The sequence below is a fragment of the Acinonyx jubatus genome, chromosome A3, assembly GCF_027475565.1.
Source record: "Acinonyx jubatus isolate Ajub_Pintada_27869175 chromosome A3, VMU_Ajub_asm_v1.0, whole genome shotgun sequence".
Classification (NCBI taxonomy): domain Eukaryota; kingdom Metazoa; phylum Chordata; class Mammalia; order Carnivora; family Felidae; genus Acinonyx; species Acinonyx jubatus.
Window position 1 is genome coordinate 49630937 of NC_069388.1, and position 17743 is coordinate 49648679.

Below are 17743 nucleotides of genomic sequence, written 5' to 3' on the forward strand. Positions count from 1 at the left end.
GTTAGGACATATAACTGGTAAAACAAACAAAGAAAAAAAGCTGAATTCAGTTCTGTATCCTCAAAATTAGGACCCTACTTGCATTTCCAGAGAGTTGTGGCTATGGCATTTTTGACTCATTGTTGACAGTTAAGGAGATGACATTGGAGGAGAAAGATAAGCAGTCAACTACCAATAAGGGGTTCTAGATAGGTCTCATTTAAAGGAGGGCCCCAGGTACTGGAATCTTGAAAAAGTGACTTCACTTCCTTGGTGATAGGCTTCAACAGAACTTAGAACTCTGGTAACCAGGTGCCCACATTCTAGAGATGGCCTGCTTTCCAGCTCACTTGCCCAGAGTCATTCTAGAGAGCAAAATGTTCTGTTGCTGTATCCCCATTTTCAGGATATGTGGGCTTAAGAAAGCCCAGAGTGAGAAACCTTTATGTCACTGTAGACATCAGCTCGGCCCTCATCTCCGAAGCTGTTGGTCATTTGGCAGGAGGCGCTCACAGGTAACACAAGGCAGCTCAGGGCAACCCACTCACTGGACAGAGCATGCCACAACTCTGATCCTGCCCAGAGCAGGCCCACACCTCTTGCCCCTCATTGTGTGTGTATGTGTGTGAGAGAGAGAGAGAGAGAGAGAGGGAGGGAGAGAGGGAGGGCGGAGGGGACCGAGGACGAGGGCTATGCCCTTCATGAGCAGAAGCAAGATGTCAGGTGTTGAAAGCCTAGCACATCTCTCATGTTCATACCCCAGGTCTTGGCAGGCAGGAGAAGATGATTTCTGGGGACCAAGTTCAACTACCTATATGTTAATTACGAGCCCTAGAGTTTCTTCTGGTTTCCTCCTTGCTGGGTGTCTTTACAGCTTCCCCTCTTAGCCTGTACTGTAGAGAACACAATTTCTAATGGGGATGTCCCCTTGTGGCAATGTCCAGGGAGGACCCTAAGGTCTCTTGGCCCGACTACGGGGCACTGTACTTGCAGAGCTTCACCCAGGATATCTTTGAGGAGCTGGTCCATGGTTTCAACTACTGCAGCACCCTAGATAAGTGTCAGGTGCAGAAGGATACCAAGAATCAGTGCTGCTCTGAGGTAAGAATGGGAAGAGGGTTTTTCACACCCAGGGCCTGCACATAAATATGGGGCCAAACCTGAGGCCCTCACATCATACTTCCACATGAGCGTCCCACAGGCCCAACCACAAAATAATCTGAATATCCAAACCTCTGCCACCAGCTATGTGGTAAGGTAGGAGGACACTCTTTACATATGTTGGAATGGTAGAGAATGCATGTATTGTGTATGTATTTTATTTTTTATATTTTGATAGAGAACATATTTAATGTTTTTAATTAATCATTTTTATTTATTTATTATTATTTTTTTTACTTTTCATGAGGCCATGAGTATCTTTGCATTTTACTGCTGTTTTATTATTTTACCTACTTGCCCCAGATATCCTGGGTAGCACTCAGCTCCACTGTCCTTGCAGAACTTCTCCAAGCCCTTACATATCATCACACAAAACAGGGTGATTTAACACAAAATTAAGGGTGGGATGAAGCCATTCTATATGTTTCTGTAATGTCCTGTCTCTCAGAACACATTAAATTATTGTAGGCCCACCAAGTCATGAGCTGTGTTCTTATATGTCTTCATAATATTCCATAAAGGAGGTTGTGTGCCACTGTTTCAGCCTTTCAAGTCTGTTGGAACTTGACAGGATTCAATTCTGTTTTCATTTCAACAGTGATGCAGGGAAAATCTTAAGTGTCCTAAAAGAATGTTTTAGGTTGCTATATCATCTGCCATAACATGGAAGCACAAATTGGGTGGAAGGACTTTGATGCCTCCTGGCTGAGATACCTGCCTCTGTCTTTTAAGAGTTTCACCCAGGAAATCTTTGATGAGCTGCTCTAAGGATTAAACTCCATCTCCCTTGACAAGCAGCAGGTGCATCAGTCCAGCAACAACATCAAGTTGCTGGTATAGGGTCAGAACAGGTCCAGATTCATGTCCTTTCTCAGGACCCAGAGATGATCAGGGTAAGCCCGGAACCCAGACTACAATTGACTGGCTCCCTGGGGCCTGCTGAAGAAGGTGGTTTCCCCCAGAAACTTTCTCCCTATCAGGAACAGACCAAGCCTCATTAGCTTAGAGGAAATGCAGCCCATGCTTTTGACAATTCTCAGGACTAACCTATATGATCTTGAGCAGCATTTGAAATTCTAACCCTCTGTTTTCTCATATCTACAGTAGGGGTGTTTGCTGATGACTCACTGGCATAATGCTCTTAATATAGGCTATTAAAAGAAGTGCTATTGTTGCTCATCTAAGAGAATGCCTGGAAGTTACCAATGGTTTATCATTTCCCCCCTAAAACCAATTGCAATTTTAAGCCTAGAACCATATTCTGTGTGGGCACTCAAGTCCCTTCTCTTTCACAAGTTCCCAAAGGGATGGGGGTCTCTGGTCTGAGAACCAGACCCTGATCTTCCTGGTAGTTCATGGCATTGAAGCTGACTACACGCCCCTCCTTGTCTACCTGGTGTTAAAAGGAATCAACCCTGTCCCTGGATGAGGCCTGTACAATGCTGAAGCTCAAGGAAGGCACAATGGAAGATAGTGTACAGTCCCTGCTACAATCACCTTTCCAGGATAGAAACACCTCAAACATCACAACCATTTTCTGCATATACCAGGTGTTCCCCATGGCCCAATTAGTCCTGGGACAGCAGTTCAAAAAGTGAGTGCCTGCCTCATACACAGCACAGGGGTGAGCCTCCCATTTACTACTTGTGTATCTTGGGAATGTTACTGCACCTCTATGAGCTTCACTTTCCTCTTCTGGAAGTGGGGTGGTAAGAGGATGAACCTCACAGTGTTAACTGTAGGAAATTATGGGAGAAAACATGGCATGGGCTTATCTGGTGCCTGGCTCTGTAGAAAGGGCTGCTGGACATGCTGAGTATCTTTAGGTGTAATAGTTTTCTCTCTCTCTCCAGTGAAGAAGCTCTCAACCTCAACGCTCACAGGCCTGTGGCACTTCTGAATTTAGAAAAGTACATGGAAAGCAGAAGTTGTCCTGTTTGCAAAGGACTTCTGAGAGTCTATCTAGCTGGGCTTGGTATTTTTCCTTTATATGGCCAGACTAGGGCTTGCTGGGGGACAGGCAGAGGCACCCATGGCCCACCCAGTTATCTGAAAAGTACTGGTTGGGTTAATTCAATCAACAACATATGTTAATCACCTAGTAATGCAGGCACTTTTCTAGTCACTAAGATAGTTCAGTGAATAAAGTAGACACAATGCTTTGGTGTCAATTCTAGTCAGAGGGTAGGCAATCACTGTACACATCATAATCACTCATGTCCTTGGTTCATTATATGTGACATTTTCATGGCGTCCTCTGGGTATGAAAGGATTGTCCCTTATTTGACCATTATGACAGACTACAAGACCAAGTAAACATGAGTGGGTCTTCAGATTCAGAAGGAGGGCCTCCTGCATCCACAGAGCAGCATAAGAGACTATAGGGGTTGTGGCTGGAGGAGGACTTTCAGAACCATGGAACTCACAGATCTCTTGATTTCCATAGGAGGGCTTATGTTTGGGGGCTTCCTGTGAAGAAGCAAATGAGTCAAAGAGAGCTGTGGATGGGGCCCTAAAACTTCTGGGAAGCAGAGCACAGTCTGGGTTCAGTTGGTGCCTAAGAGACCCATCCCTTCCACTGTTCCATCTGGCTCTGCCTGCTTCTCTCCATATCTACCTCTGCTAACCACAGCAACTAGGGCCAAGAACAGAAGGTGTAGTGAGAAGACTGCTCATAAATCGGCCTCAAACGTAAGCCCTATTACTGGTCTGTACTGAGGATGGCGTTGACTATGCCCAAGGCCGTGGTGAGAAGAGTATCAGTGAAAAAACCAGACTCACACAGGTTTTCTGGATGACTAGGCCTTCCACTGCAAAGGCGGGGTTGGAAGTGGGCTGGGCCATCCTCTGGGATCCATAGAGAAATAATGATGCTGTGGGAGTACAGTGTGGAATAAAAGGCCAGGCCTCTGATGTTTCTCCACACATGACTCTTCCCAGCACCCTCTCTCCCATCTTGAGTACATGGCCTGACCAGAAATTGCAGGATACCTGGCAGTCTCTGAATTTTACCAGTTTCAAAGTAAAGACAGCCTATGTGGATATGAAGCTGCATGACTGGAACCTGAAGAACCACACCGCCCTTATCCTGGTGCATCAGGAAACTCTGGAGCCCACTGAGGCAGAGTCAGATGGTAAAGGGGATTAAAATCTGGGAAGGCTAACTGGGGTGGGGCTCATGGGCTGAATATTGTTTTGAAAGCAATGGTACCTGTCCTGTTTTTGGGAAGGCACCTGGAAAGTCAGTTATGTGGATGAACCTTTCTCTTTATCCTGATCCAGTGCCAGCCCCAGGGCTCCTTCCAGTTGCAGAGCCAGAAAAGGGGTCTACTATGGAACTAGAGACAGCACCAGTTATGTTTCAACCATCATCTCAAGTGTCAGAGCCAGCATCACCTCCATCAGCTGTTCCAGAACTGGAACAAGTGTTAACATCTTCTTCAGCATATGTGCCAGGTCCACAGCTACAATCAGCTCAATCATCAGCTTTACTTAGAATTTTAACTCCAGCTCTAAAAATAGAGACAGAGCCAACTCCAGTGCCAGAGCCTTCCTGCCACTGGCATGTAACCCCAAAGAACCAGCTGAATGAGGAGAAGCCCAGCCTCATGGACTTCCCTCCCAAGCTGGTGGCAGAGCAGCTAACGTACATAGATGCGGTAAGAAGCTGGGCTCTCAGGGCAGGACAGGGCAGGGCACTTTCTACATTTTTGCCGTCAGCTAACCCAGACCTGCCTTTCCCTGAGGTGGACTACTATAGTCCGGGTCCAAATTTCAGCTCGACCACTTATCAACCATGGTACCCTGCCAAGGTCCTTAAATCAAGCTTTCACTGTCCAGCTGCAAACTGTAGAGATAGGCACTGATAAGAATTGATGCAGAGTTACTGTGTAGGTTAAATGAGCTTAGAACAGCTAGAAAAATGGGTAGGCCCTGGTCCTTCAGGTGGAGGAAGACAGCTCACTGGGTGCAGCCAAGTCCATGGGTCACCCACCCATCTTCCTTGGAGGCTTAACACCCTGTGCACTTATTAGGCATCTGACATGTACATAACTACAAGGGGAAACAGAGAAACCTGTGGTTGTAACTGTCATGGGGGATTGTGCATCGAAAGGAGAGTAGGGACCAAAGGGAAAAACAGGTGGAGTGGAAAAGGCCCCCTTGTGAGGAGTCACATTGAACTGTCATCTAGAGGCTGGGGTTAGCAAGGATGACCAGGGTCCAAATTCTCTCCTTCCTTCCCTGCCAGTATTCACTCCTAGGTCTTCCTGTACTTGACTCCCTCAGTGAAAATAGAATGGAATGAAATCCAGGGATTCCAATCAGGCTCAGGCCACATTCTCAGCTTCAGGAACTAAAGCTCTGACCTGGTAACCTCCTACCTAGGACATTAATCCTGAATGTGAAATGGCTGGCTGAACACCCCTCCCCTCCCCACCCCATTCTCTAGGAGCTGTTCAAGAAGGTGCTGCCTCATCAGTGCCTGGGCTCCATCTGGTCCAAGCGGAATAAACCTGGTAATGAGCACCTGGCACCCACAGTCTGTGCTACCGTCACCCAATTTAACAGTGTGGTCAACTGTGTCATCACCACCTGCCTTGGAAACCCAAGAATGATAGCCCAGGACAGGGCCATGGTGGTGGAGCACTGGATAAAGGTGGCCAAGGTATTTTATGGGAGGCCAAGATGAGTCACTCTTCTGAGCCTTGGAAACTGATATTTCCTTTATCAATTCTCAGGGTTGGAGTCCCTAGTCTAAGCCCTAGGGTCTGCACAGTCCCTAGGCTCTTCCCTCCAGGGACATGCTGACTTTTACTTGCATGTCCCAATGGTGGAACGCTCAGTTCCTACCTGGCTCCTTCCTTGGAATGAGCTAAAATCTTCCCTCTCCCCAGCAGTGTTACTCTTTGGGTCTTATATGTGCCTTTCTGCAGGCACCTGGATATCTGTCATCTTGGAGGGAAAATTTAAACTGAGGGAGGCTGATACTTTAGAGCAAATAGGACTCCTGCTACCCACTGACCACTCATTCTCTTCCCTCCCCAGGCCTGTCAAATCATGAGGAACTACTCTTCACTGCATGCCATCCTCTCTGCTCTGCAGAGTGCCTCAATTTACCGTCTGAAGAAGACATGGGAGAGAGTTTCCAGGTGAGTATGCCTCTCTCCATAGAAGGATCAGGGAGGATGAGAGATTTCCCATATGCACATCTTTTCCCCCTCAGTAACTGGGACCCTCCTGGGAGGCAGCAAACCCTGGCAATAGAACCTGGGCTGGTGTACAGGTCTATAACCCACCCTGGAGAATAGTCCACCCTATTCTGAGTTGACCCAAATTAAATATTATCAAGTGCTTACTTTACAGCAACAAAACTCTCTGCCCAATTGAAACCACAACTGACTGAAACAGAGTTGCTCAATTAATATGGAAATGGTGGCACTGGATGACCCACATGAGAGCTCCCTCCATGTCCTACAAACACCTTAGTTCTCAGAGGAATCCAGAGAAAACCCTAATACTGGCAGTTTGACTTTTTGGAGTACTCAAATAAGAGGGACTTACAATCAAGACACATTATTCCTATAATTTTTTCTGCCATTTTTTTCCTCTATTCAGGAAGAGCTTTCAAAAATTTAAAAAGCTGTGCACTGAAGATAACCCACAGAGAAGGGAACTGCTCCTGAAGGTATCATGGGAAGAGGAGGTTTGGGAAGAGAGAGAGTGGGGCCTGAGGGAACAGGGTCCTGAGTGGATGAAGAAAGACTGCTGTGTAGGGGAATGACATGAAGCCTTTGGTATGAATATGGTTACAGTTTGGGGTGAAGATTCCATTGGGTTTGGAGCAAGAAGGTGCTGTTCAACCAGATGCTATAGACACCCTGTCTCTCCATATTAACAGCTAGTCCAGATGGGGACCTGTATACAGCTTGAGAGCCCAGAGGACAGCCCTCTGCTCAGTAGTGGGGTTGGGATGGATGGAGGGAACCAATAATGATAGTAATAGGACACTGAGTCCTCAGAAGACCATGTGACGTAGGTGGTGTTCTTACTTTTCTCAATGAGAAAACAAGCTCAGGAAGGCCAGGCTGCAAGTTCAAGGTCACACATGGAGTGAATGTTGGAGCCGAGATTGTGCTAGAATCACTCACAGCCTGCTTAAGGATAATGTAGCATTGGTACCAGCTGACTTGGGTCAGATGTCCAGGTCTCAAGTCAAAGATGGTGGGGGGGGGGGGTTAGTGGACTGAGGATATTATGGTCTCAATGAACTTGTCCTTGACCCTGCAGGAGTGGCCATCTAAATGGGCCACCCTGATGATGAGCCTCCAGAGAGCCCAGAAAAGGCTGCAGAAGAAGGTGAGTGTTCCTGGGGAATAGAGCCTCCAGAGTGAGAGGAGAAGGGCTCCTCTCTGACAGCTGGAGGCCTCCATATCAAGACAGGTGGACCTTTCTACTCCAGCTCCTCCTCTTGTTGCCACAGCTTCCAAAACTCTTATTTTAAAGTGACTAGGAGGAGGGTCTATCCAGCTGGATGCAGAATGGATTTGTGGGTGGGGAGGGGCCTAGGACTACATACAATTTGATTTTCTAAAAGCAGGCCCTGGTGGTGATTAGGAGAAGTCTGTTGTCCTTGGAGGGTGAGGGTAAGGGAGAATTGAGAGGCGGCTGCTAGGGATCCTAGGCTGCTCCATGTGAGAACCTGGGGTGGACCAGGAGGCTGAAGCATTTTCAAGGGAGGGTCCCTGTGTGCACCTGAGAGCAGGGACTCATCCCACCCCCACCCCAATGACACAGGGTGTTGTCCCCTTCCTTGGCACTTTCCTCACTGACATGGTGATGCTGGACACTGCAATGAAGGACTATCTGAAGGTGAGTGAACCTCTAGATTGTGTAGGAGGGCCCAGAATCCTGAGGTTTGGGGAGTGGAGAACCCCTGTAATGAGTCCTGAGACCTCAGTACTTGCAAACCTCCCCTCATGAGAGCTTCACAGCTACCCCTGTGAGCTAGAGTTTCTCATCTCAGTGGTGAGTGAAGGGAGTTTGCACTTATGACACTGGTCCTGGTGCCCAAGACTGTCTGAATGCAAAGCTGCATGAAGTTTGTCTGAGTTGACCTCAGCCTCTTCCTCTCAGGCTGCTTATGGGGGGAGAGCAAAGTCAGGCACCTCCACATCGGCAAGCACTTACATAGCCTAACAGCCCCCTCCCCCAGAGGTTTCAGCCTCCCCTTCTGTCATCAGAGAGGGTTGTGCTATAAGGTGCTTGACTGTCTACCCCATGTCCTCCTTTCTCTGGACCCCAGAGCCTGGCTTATATCCCAGTCCTGTTTTCTGTGTATGGACAGTCTTCTAATGTGTCCTGGCACGAGAACAACATGAGAAAGGATGGGTATAAGGAACAAGCAATAACAAGGGGCTCTTTCTGATGGACTTTGGCTATTTGCTTTCTAGGGAGATGAGATCAACCATAAGAAAAAAACTAAGGTGAGCATTTGTGGCACTTCCTATTAGGGAAGTGTAGGGGAGTGGATACCAGAGATGCCCCTGGGAAGAATATTTCTTGGCTGCATCCCCTCCATCACACATTTACTGGAATAGTTTTGATAATGAAAAAGTGTAAGACCCATCCATCTGGTAAGTGAAGTCAGGGAGTGGCATCAGGGATAACTTCCTGCAGGAGGAGGGGCTATTTATACTCACCTCTGAGAACAGGTTGAGACTGGATGAATTTTCAGGGAAGGAAGATTGCCACATGTGCAAAGACCTAGGACTGGTCCCCTATCCCACTGCTCAACCCACCCAGGCTCTGTGTGCATCCTGTTCTTCTCTTGGCCTAGGAATACAAAGTAATGAAAGAGATCATGCTCCTCCAGTGTGGCTGCAGATAACTACACTCTAGAACCGAAGGAGGAGTTTAGAGCCTGCTTCCAGGCTGTGGAGCGACTCAGTGAGGATGAGAGGTGAGGCCCATCAGGAGCTGGGCAAAGGCGTGGACTCTTTCTGGTGGCCACTCTAGGGATCCTGCATCCATGGTTCCCTGGGCAGCCTCAAGCCTTGTTTCCTTGTGATCACTGGAACACCAGACTCCAGCTACTGGGAAAACACTGGGAGAGACACCTGAATTGTAGCTCCTGGTCGACTCACAGGTGTCATTCTCTCTTTAGCTACATCCTGTCCTGCCAGCTGGAGCCCCAATCCTAGCTGACCAGTGAAACTCAAGAACAAGAAGAATTGGCCACAATCAAGCTCAGGACTGAGTGAATGTCCAGTGATAGTGCAACCTTTCCTCAGCAGCTTGGACACTTGCTGTGATGAACCCCATCTCCTTGACACTTCTTCCTCCCATCTATTTACCTACTTGGAGTGGCAATATTTATCTTAAATAGTAAAAGCTAGATTTGAATATTATTATATTAAAGCCTTCTTTTATAGCCCAGGAGTTTGGTTTGGTTCTATTACTTCCTACAGCAATTTAAATGGTGTACAGACTCTCATAGTCTTTCTTGAACTAAGAAATCTTACAGAGTCATCAGCTATTGTATGTGGGAGGAAGGAGAAGAGCCAGCCCTGCTCCCAAATTCCTCTTACTCAGAGAACAGGTTAATTTCAGTATAATGAATTTGGGTAAAAAGAAGAGACAGCTCCTCAGAATTACTGAGATTTAGAGGTTGAAGTTACTTTCACAGGAATGGCGGCAACCATTGACATTGGATGTCCTTAAGTGTAACAATTTCCAGGACTACTACCTGCCCCAGGACAGTGGCTGCTTTCTACACTTTAAAGGAAAAGGTTTGTTTTCCTGCTTCTTTTATTGAGGTATTGTTTTTTTGTTTTGGAGTTTTTTTTATCAAATATTGAAACTTTAAGTTTTCTAGTTCAAACTCTGGAGTTGCATTAGCAAAAAGCATGTAAAGAGGTCAAACCCTACATGTGGAAAGGATAAGGACAGGAGAAGGTAATTTGCAAATTGACTAAGGGCAGGCAGGACTTTCCATTATCATTCTTCCTCTAGGGGCTCCATGTTAACACTTTACCTAGATTTAAATCCTCCAGGGATCCTTTTCAATGACCTCTGAATCCCCTCCCCTGCTTGTTTTGTATTTGGGGAAAAGATGTGTGATGTACTTTTATGGCCACAGCTGCTGAACATGGTCCCATAAACATCTATGCTAAGAGCTAGGATGTCTAGCATTCCTGCATTTCCTTATGCAGCTTTTTTTTTTTTTTTTACATTAGTTAACATACAGTGTAGTCTTGGTTTCAGGAGTAAAACCCAGTGAATCATCTCTTACATTTGCTACCCAGTGCTTATCCTGAAAAGTGCCTGCCTTAATGCCCATCACTGATTTAGCTCACCTTCAAACCCACTGTCACCCTTAACCCTCAGTTTGTTCTTTGTATTTAAGAGTCTCTTATGGTTTGCCTACCTCTCTGTTTTTATCTTATTTTTCCTTCCCTTCCCCTATGTTCATCTGTTAAGTTTCTCAAATTCCACATATGAGTGAAATCATATAATATCTGTCTTTCTCTGACTGACTTGTTTTGCTTAACATAATACCCTCCATTTCCATCTATATTGTTGCAAATGACAATATTTCATTCTTTTTTATTGCCAAGTAGAATTCTATTGTGTGTGTCTGTATGTGTGTCCCACATCTTTTTGTTTTAATGTTTATTTTTGAGAGACAGAGTGTGAGTGGGGGAAGGGCAGAGAGAGAGGGAGACACAGAACATGAAGCAGACCCCAGGCTCTGAATTGTCAGGACAGAGCCCGATGTGGAGCTCCAACTTACAAACCGTGAGATCATGATCTGAGCCAAAAGTGGGAGTTTCACCAACTGAGCCACCCAGGCGCCCATTTTACATTAGTACATCTTCTTTTTTTTTTTTTAATTTTTTTTTTCAATGTTTATTTTTGGGACAGAGAGAGACAGAGCATGAACGGGGGAGGGGCAGAGAGAGAGGGAGACACAGAATCGGAAACAGGTTCCAGGCTCTGAGCCATCAGCCCAGAGCCTGACGCGGGGCTCGAACTCCCGGACCGCGTGATCGTGACCTGGCTGAAGTCGGGACGCTTAACCGACTGCGCCACCCAGGCGCCCCAACATTAGTACATCTTCTTAATCCATTCATCAGTTGATGAGTTCATGGACATTTGGATTTTTTCCATAATTTGAATATTGTTCATGGCTCTGCTATAAACATCAGGGTGCCTGTGCCCTTTCAAATCAGCACTCCTGTATTCTTTGGATAACTTCCTAATAGTGAAATTGCTGAGTTGTAGGGTAGTTCTATTTTTTAATTTTTGAAGAATCTTCATACTCTTTTACAGAGTGACTGCAACCAGTTTTCATTCCCACCAACAGTGCAATAGGGTTCCCCATTCACATCTTTGCCAAATCTGTTGTTTCCTGAGTTGTCAATTTTTGCCATTATGACACGTGTGAGGTTGTATCTCATTGTGGTTTTGATTTGTATTTCCCTGATGAGGAATGATGTTGAGCATCTAGTCATGTGTCTGTTTGCCATCTGGATGCCTTTTGGAAAAGTGTCTATTCATGTTTTCTGCCCATTTCTTCACCGGATTATTGGTTTTTTGGGTGTTGAGTTTGGTAGGTGTTTTATAGATTTCGGATACTAATCGTTTATCTTATATGTCATTTGAAAATATCTTCTCCCATCCCTCAATTGCCTTTTAGTTTTATTGATTATTTACTTTGCTGTGCAGAAGCTTTCTATCTTGCTTGATGAGGTCCCAATAGTTACTTTTTGTTTCGTTTCTCTTGCCTTTGGAGACACGTCAAGTAAAAAGTTGCTGCAACTGAGGTCAAAGAGGTTGCTGCCTGTTTTCCCCTGTACAATTTTTGATGGTTTAATGTCCTCACATGCACTTTGAATTTATTTTTGTGTAAATTGGAAGTGGTTTGGGTTCATTCTTCTGCATTTTGATGTCCAGTTCTCCCAGCACCACTTTATAAAGATACCGTCTTTTTTCCATTGGATGCTCTTTCCTGCTTTGTTGCACATTAGTTGGCCATATACTGTGGGTCCATTTATGGGTTCTCTATTCTATTCTATTGATCTATGTGCCTGTTTTGTGTCAGTATGATACTGTCTTATGATTACAGCTTTGTAATACAAGTTAAAGTCCAGGATTTTGATGCCTCCAGCTTTGGTTTTCTTTTTTAACATTACTTCAGCTATTCAGGGGGCATTTGGGGTTCCCCCCAAATTTTAGGATTTTTCTAGCTTGTGAGGATTGCTGATGCTATTTTGATAGGGATTGTGTGGAATGTGTAAATTGCTTTGGGTAGTTGTGACATTTTAACAATATTTGTTCTTACAATCCATGAGCATGGAATTTTTTTTTTCATTTCTTCTGTCTTCAATTTCTTACGTAAACCTTCTATAGTTTTCAGCATACAGATCTTTTACCTCTTCCATTACGTTGATTCCCAGATATCTTGTGGTTTTTTGGAAATTGTAAATGGGATTGATTCCTTAATATACCCTTCTATTGTTCATTATTGGTATATACAAATGCAACCCCATTTCCTGTACATTGGTTTCATACACTGTGTCTTTGCTGAATTCATGTACCAGCTCTAACAGGTTGTGTGTGTGTGTGTGTGTGTGTGGCATATTTTTGGGTCATCCATGTACAGTATCATATCTGTGAAGAGCGAAAGTTTGACTTATTCTTTGTCAGTTGGATGACTTTTATTTTCATTATGTTGCCTGATTGCTTGGGCTAGAACTTCCAACACTATGTTGAACAACAATGATGAGAGTGGACATCTCTGTCATGTTCCCGATCTCAGGGGAAAGCTCTCAGTTTTTCCCCATTGACGATGATATTAGTTGTGGGCCTTTCATATATGGCCTTTACTATCTTGAGGTATATTCCTTCTATCCCTACTTTGCAGATTTTTATCAATGAAGAATGCCATATTTTGTCAAGTGCTTTTTCTGCATCTATTGTCAGGATCATATGACTTATCCTTCCTTCTATTAGTGTGGTGTATCACGTTGATTGATTTGCAAATATTGAACCAGCCCTGCAGCCCAAGAATGAATCCTACTTGATCATGGGTGAATAATTCATTTAATATACTGTTGAAATCAATTTTCTAGTATCTTGTTGATAATTTTTGCATCCAGGTTCATCATGGATATTGGGCTATAATTCCCCTTTGTAGTGGGGTCTTGGTTTTTGGAATCAAGGTAATGCTAGCTTTATAGAATGCATTTGGAAGCTTTCATTCCATTTCTATTTTTTGGAACAGTTTGAAAACAATAGGATTAACTCTTTTTAAATGCCTGGGAGAATTCCCCTGGGAATCCATTTGGCCAGGATTCTTATTTTTTTGGAGATTTTTGATAACTGATTCAACATCTTCATTGGTTATGGCTCTGTTCAAATGTTCTTTTCTTCCCATTTGGGTTTTTGTAGTATATGGGTGTCAGGAACTTTTCCATTTCCTTCCAAATTGTCAGTTTGCTGGCATATAATTTTTCATGGTGTTTGTCTAATAATTGTTTGCATTTCTGTGGTGTTAGTTGTGATCTCTCCTCTTTCATTCATGATTTTATCTATTGGGGTCTTCTCTTTTTCTTTTTGAGAATCCTGGCTAGGGATTTATCAATTTTGTTTCTTCTTAAAAAAACCACAACAGATCTTAGTTTCATTGATCTGTTCTACTGTGTTTTTTTTTATTCTATAGTGTTTATTTCTGCTCTAATCTTTACTATTTCCCTTATCTGCTGGTGTTGGGTTCTATTTGCTGCTGTTTTTCTAGCTCCTTTATGTGTAAGGTTAGGTGGGTATATTTGGGACCTTTCTTCCTTCTTGAGATAGGCCTGAATTGCAATGTATTTTCCTTTTAGGACTACCTTTGCTGCATCCCAAAGGATTTGGACTGTCCTGTTTTCGTTTTCATTTGCTTACATTTTTAAAAATATCTTCTTTAATTTCCTGGTTGATCCATTCATTCTTTAGTAGGATGTTCTTTAACCTCCATGTACTTTTGTGGTTTTCCAAATTTTTTCTTGTGTTGGTTTCAAGTTTCATAGTGTTGTGATCTGAAAATAGCATGGTATTATCTCAATCTTTTTGTACCTGGTGAGGGCTGTTTGTGACTCAGTATGTGATCTATTTTGGAGATATGTTCCACGTACAATCAAGAAGAATGTGCGTTCTGCTACTTTAGGATATAAAGTTCTGAGTATATCTTTTAAGTCCATCTTGTCCAACGTGTCATTTTTTTCCTTATTGATTTTCTGCCTAGATGATCTGTCCATTGTTGTAACTGGAGTACTAAAGTCACAATAACAGTATTATTATCAGTAAGTTTGCTTATGTCTGTGATTGATTGAATTATATATTTGGGTGCTCCACTTTGGAGGCATAAATATTTACAACTGTTATGCTCTTTGTGATGGATAGACCCCTTAATTATAATATGATGCCTTCATTAATGTCTTGTTACAAGCTTTGTCTTAAAATTGTTTCTAGTTTGTTGATATAAGTATGGGTACGCCAGCTTTCTTTTGATGTCTGTTACCATGATATATGTTCTCTATCCTCTCCCTTTCAATCTGCACATGTCCTCTGATCTGAATGAGTCTTTGGGCCAACATGGCAGAGAAGTAGGGGGATCCATACTTCCCACCTCTCTCAACAAAGAGGTGCTGAGCCAAAGGACTTTGAACTCCAGAGTCTGGTATGAAGAGACTGGATCTACCAAGAAGAAAATGGGAAAAACTGGAGAAAAAGATAGGTGGGTGATTGCAAACTGGGGAGATAAAAAAAGTCCATGTGAGGTCTGGAAGGTAGGGACCCCCTTCTGCGGAGAGACAAAGGGAAGAGAAAGAGCAGCTTGGAAGTGTAGGACCATATCTGGGCAGGAGAAAGACCTCAGACTTTGAGAGGGATCTTATCTCTAACTGCAGGGCTTTCTTCAGACTGGGGCCAGCTCCCTGTTCTTGCACCTGGGGAGGAGGGGAGCCAGCCCTGGGTGTGGTGGTAGGTCAGGGTGCATGCAGTCCACAGTGGGAGAAAGTGGTCCTCTCCCTGGAGGGCTGTGTGATAGTACAAAGCCTGTGTCTGCCACCCCCTGGGCTCAGTGGCTTGGCCTAAGGTGCAGTACACAGTTGGAGAAAGCATCCCCCTCCCTGGAGTGCTGCGGGAATAGACAAAGCCCGCCTGCTGCCTGCACCCACCACCCCCAGGTCTCAGCAGCGAGGTTGGCAGTGCAGTCTGCAGTAGGAGAAGGCAGTCCTCCCTGAAGTGTGCCAGCACAGACAAAGACAGCCCGGGACCACATATCGGGCTGCACTAAGAGGGCGCTTCCCCAGTGCCAGAGTGTACAGAGTGGGACTTTGAATCCTAGCCAAGCACAGAGTCAGGGGAGTTGGCAGAGTGAGAAGGACCATCCTGTCTGCACCCATGGCACAGAGAGAATGACACAGTCCACTGGGTCTAACTCCGTGAGGAAGACACTGGGGGATCACCATTCCCCTCCACCACCACCACCAAGGTGGAGCCTCCGGGACCAGGTCCCAGGGCCCATAGCGGAGGTGGGTCCAGACCACACCAAATGACACCCCTTCACACTAGGTAACTATCTAATGGAGCTGGACAGACATTGTGGACAGCTCCCCCAGACCAGTGCTGCAGCACTGCCTGGATTAACTCCAGGTCACCTCTGGGTATATAGATATATTCTCCCCCCATCTCTCCTCCTTATCTCTTCCCTCACTAGGCTGGTTAGTCTTGTTTATGGTTTGTCTAAATGGATATATTTAATACATTCTCTTGATACATGTTCTACACCTCCTTCTTTACATTCCTTCCTCTCTCTCTGGAATAATCAAGCCATATAGTTTCTCTGTCCTAGGTAAATTTATTTTGGGTTTTTTTTCCCTGCATCCTTCTTTATTTTCCTTTCTCTCCCTCTAGATTAAGCCTTTTAGTTTCTCTGCCTAGTCAATGTTTATGTTTTCTTCATCCCTGCTCCTGTCATTTCTCCTTGTCTGTGCTCTCCCATCAGGACTGCCTCCACCATGTCCTTTACTTGTAGTTGGTGTTTGTGGGTTTTTTGTTTTAGTTTTCAGTTTTTTAGCTTTCTTTGTTTCTGTTATTTGCTTGCATGTTTTTGTCTCCGGTTTGTCTATCTGTTTTCCTTTTCAGGGCTACTCCAAGTAACAAATCAAAGCGCACCTGGTGGAGGGGTGAAAATATCACTAGAGTAGGGAAATAAAATAACCAACATCACAACAGAGAGCAAGTAAAAATCTCCAAAAAAAAAAAAAAAAAAAAAACACAGCTCCTGAAGGGCCAGACCCTGGACAGTGTGTGACCTTCCATTTAATATTGCAGTGCTCACAGGTGCAGAGAACACAAAAGCTTTTAAAATGCATAAGAAACAACAAAAAAAAAACTAGCCAAAATGACAAAACAAAAGAATTATCCTCAAAAGAAACTCCAGGAAGTAGCGACAGCTAACGAAATTTATCAAAACCATTTAAGCAATATAACTGAATATGAATTTAGAATAATACTCATAAAATTAATCGCTGGGCTTGAAAAAAGCATACAGGACAGCAGAGAATCTATTGCTACAGAGATCAAGGGACTAAAAAATAGTGACGATGAATTTTAAAATGCTATAAGTGAGGTGCAAAATAAAGTGGAGGTGGCCACAACGTGGATTGAAGGGGTAGAGGGGAGAATAGGTGAATTAGAAGACAAAATTATGAAAAAAGAGGAAGCTGAGAAAAAGAGAGATTAAAAAAAATCCAGGAGTATGAGGGGAGAATTAGAAAACTAAGTGATGCAATCAAAGAGAAAAATATCGGTATCATAGGAATTCCACAAGAAGAGAGGAGAGAAAGGGGCTGAAGGTGTACTTCAACAAATCATAGCTAAGAGCTTCCCTGATCAGGGGAAGGAAAAAAGGCAGTGAAATCCAAGAGGAACAGAGACCTCCCTTCAGACGTAACATGAATAGATCTTCTACAAGACATATCATAATGAAACTGGCAAAATACAAAGAGAAAGAGAATTCTGAAAGCAGCTAGGGATAAATCGGTCCTAACATACAAAGATAGACACATAACTGTATGTAGCAGACCTATCTACTGACGACTTGGCAGGCCAGAAAGGAATGGCAGGAAATCTTCAATGTGATGGACAGAAAAATTATGCAGCCAAGAATCCTTTATCCGGCAATCCTTTATCCTAGTCTGGCATTCAGAATAGAAGGAGAGATGAAGGTTTTTCCAAACAAAAACTGCAGGAATTCATCACCACTAAACCAGCCCTACAAAAGATCCTAAGGGGGATTCTGTGAGTGAAATGTTGCAAGGACCACAAAGTACCAGAGACATCACTACAAGCATGAAACCCTACAGATATCACAATGATTCTAAACCCATATCTTTCTCTTTTGTTTTAAATAATTATCATTGATTTGTATTTTTTTAATATGAAACTTATTGTCAAATTGGTTTCCATACAACACCTAGTGGTCATCCCAACAGGTGCCCTCCTCTATACCCATCCATATCTTTCAATAATAACACTGAATGTAAATGGACTA

The 17743-nt window shown here is 44.1% G+C and overlaps 1 protein-coding gene and 1 long non-coding RNA gene across 2 annotated transcripts; both read left to right on the forward strand.

Moving 5' to 3' along the window:
- Window positions 1-250: 250 nt before the first annotated feature.
- On the forward strand, window positions 251-8651 carry LOC106989551 (ral guanine nucleotide dissociation stimulator-like). Its single transcript, XM_027069416.2, has 11 exons — window positions 251-494; window positions 973-1080; window positions 2547-2734; window positions 4081-4274; window positions 4423-4799; window positions 5591-5806; window positions 6187-6290; window positions 6757-6826; window positions 7429-7497; window positions 7936-8010; window positions 8592-8651. Exons 1-11 carry the CDS (start codon window positions 309-311, stop codon window positions 8649-8651), a joined length of 1647 nt encoding a protein of 548 aa, XP_026925217.2. The 5' UTR covers window positions 251-308.
- A 367-nt stretch (window positions 8652-9018) lies between these two features.
- Window positions 9019-9576, forward strand: LOC128311357 (uncharacterized). The gene is made up of 2 exons (XR_008289758.1): window positions 9019-9100; window positions 9305-9576. It is a non-coding gene; the product is annotated as an uncharacterized LOC128311357 (long non-coding RNA).
- The last annotated feature ends 8167 nt before the right edge of the window (window positions 9577-17743 follow it).

What these genes read in the sequence shown, in the direction of transcription:
- LOC106989551 (XM_027069416.2), top strand. Translation starts at nt 309, where the DNA reads ATGGCCTGCTTTCCAGCTCACTTGCCCAGAGTCATTCTAGAGAGCAAA. An exon ending in TTGGCAGGAGGCGCTCACAG is followed by an intron (nt 495 to 972) that starts GTAACACAAGGC and finishes CTGTACTTGCAG; the next exon opens with AGCTTCACCCAGGATATCTT. An exon ending in CTGGGACAGCAGTTCAAAAA is followed by an intron (nt 2,735 to 4,080) that starts GTGAGTGCCTGC and finishes GACTCTTCCCAG; the next exon opens with CACCCTCTCTCCCATCTTGA.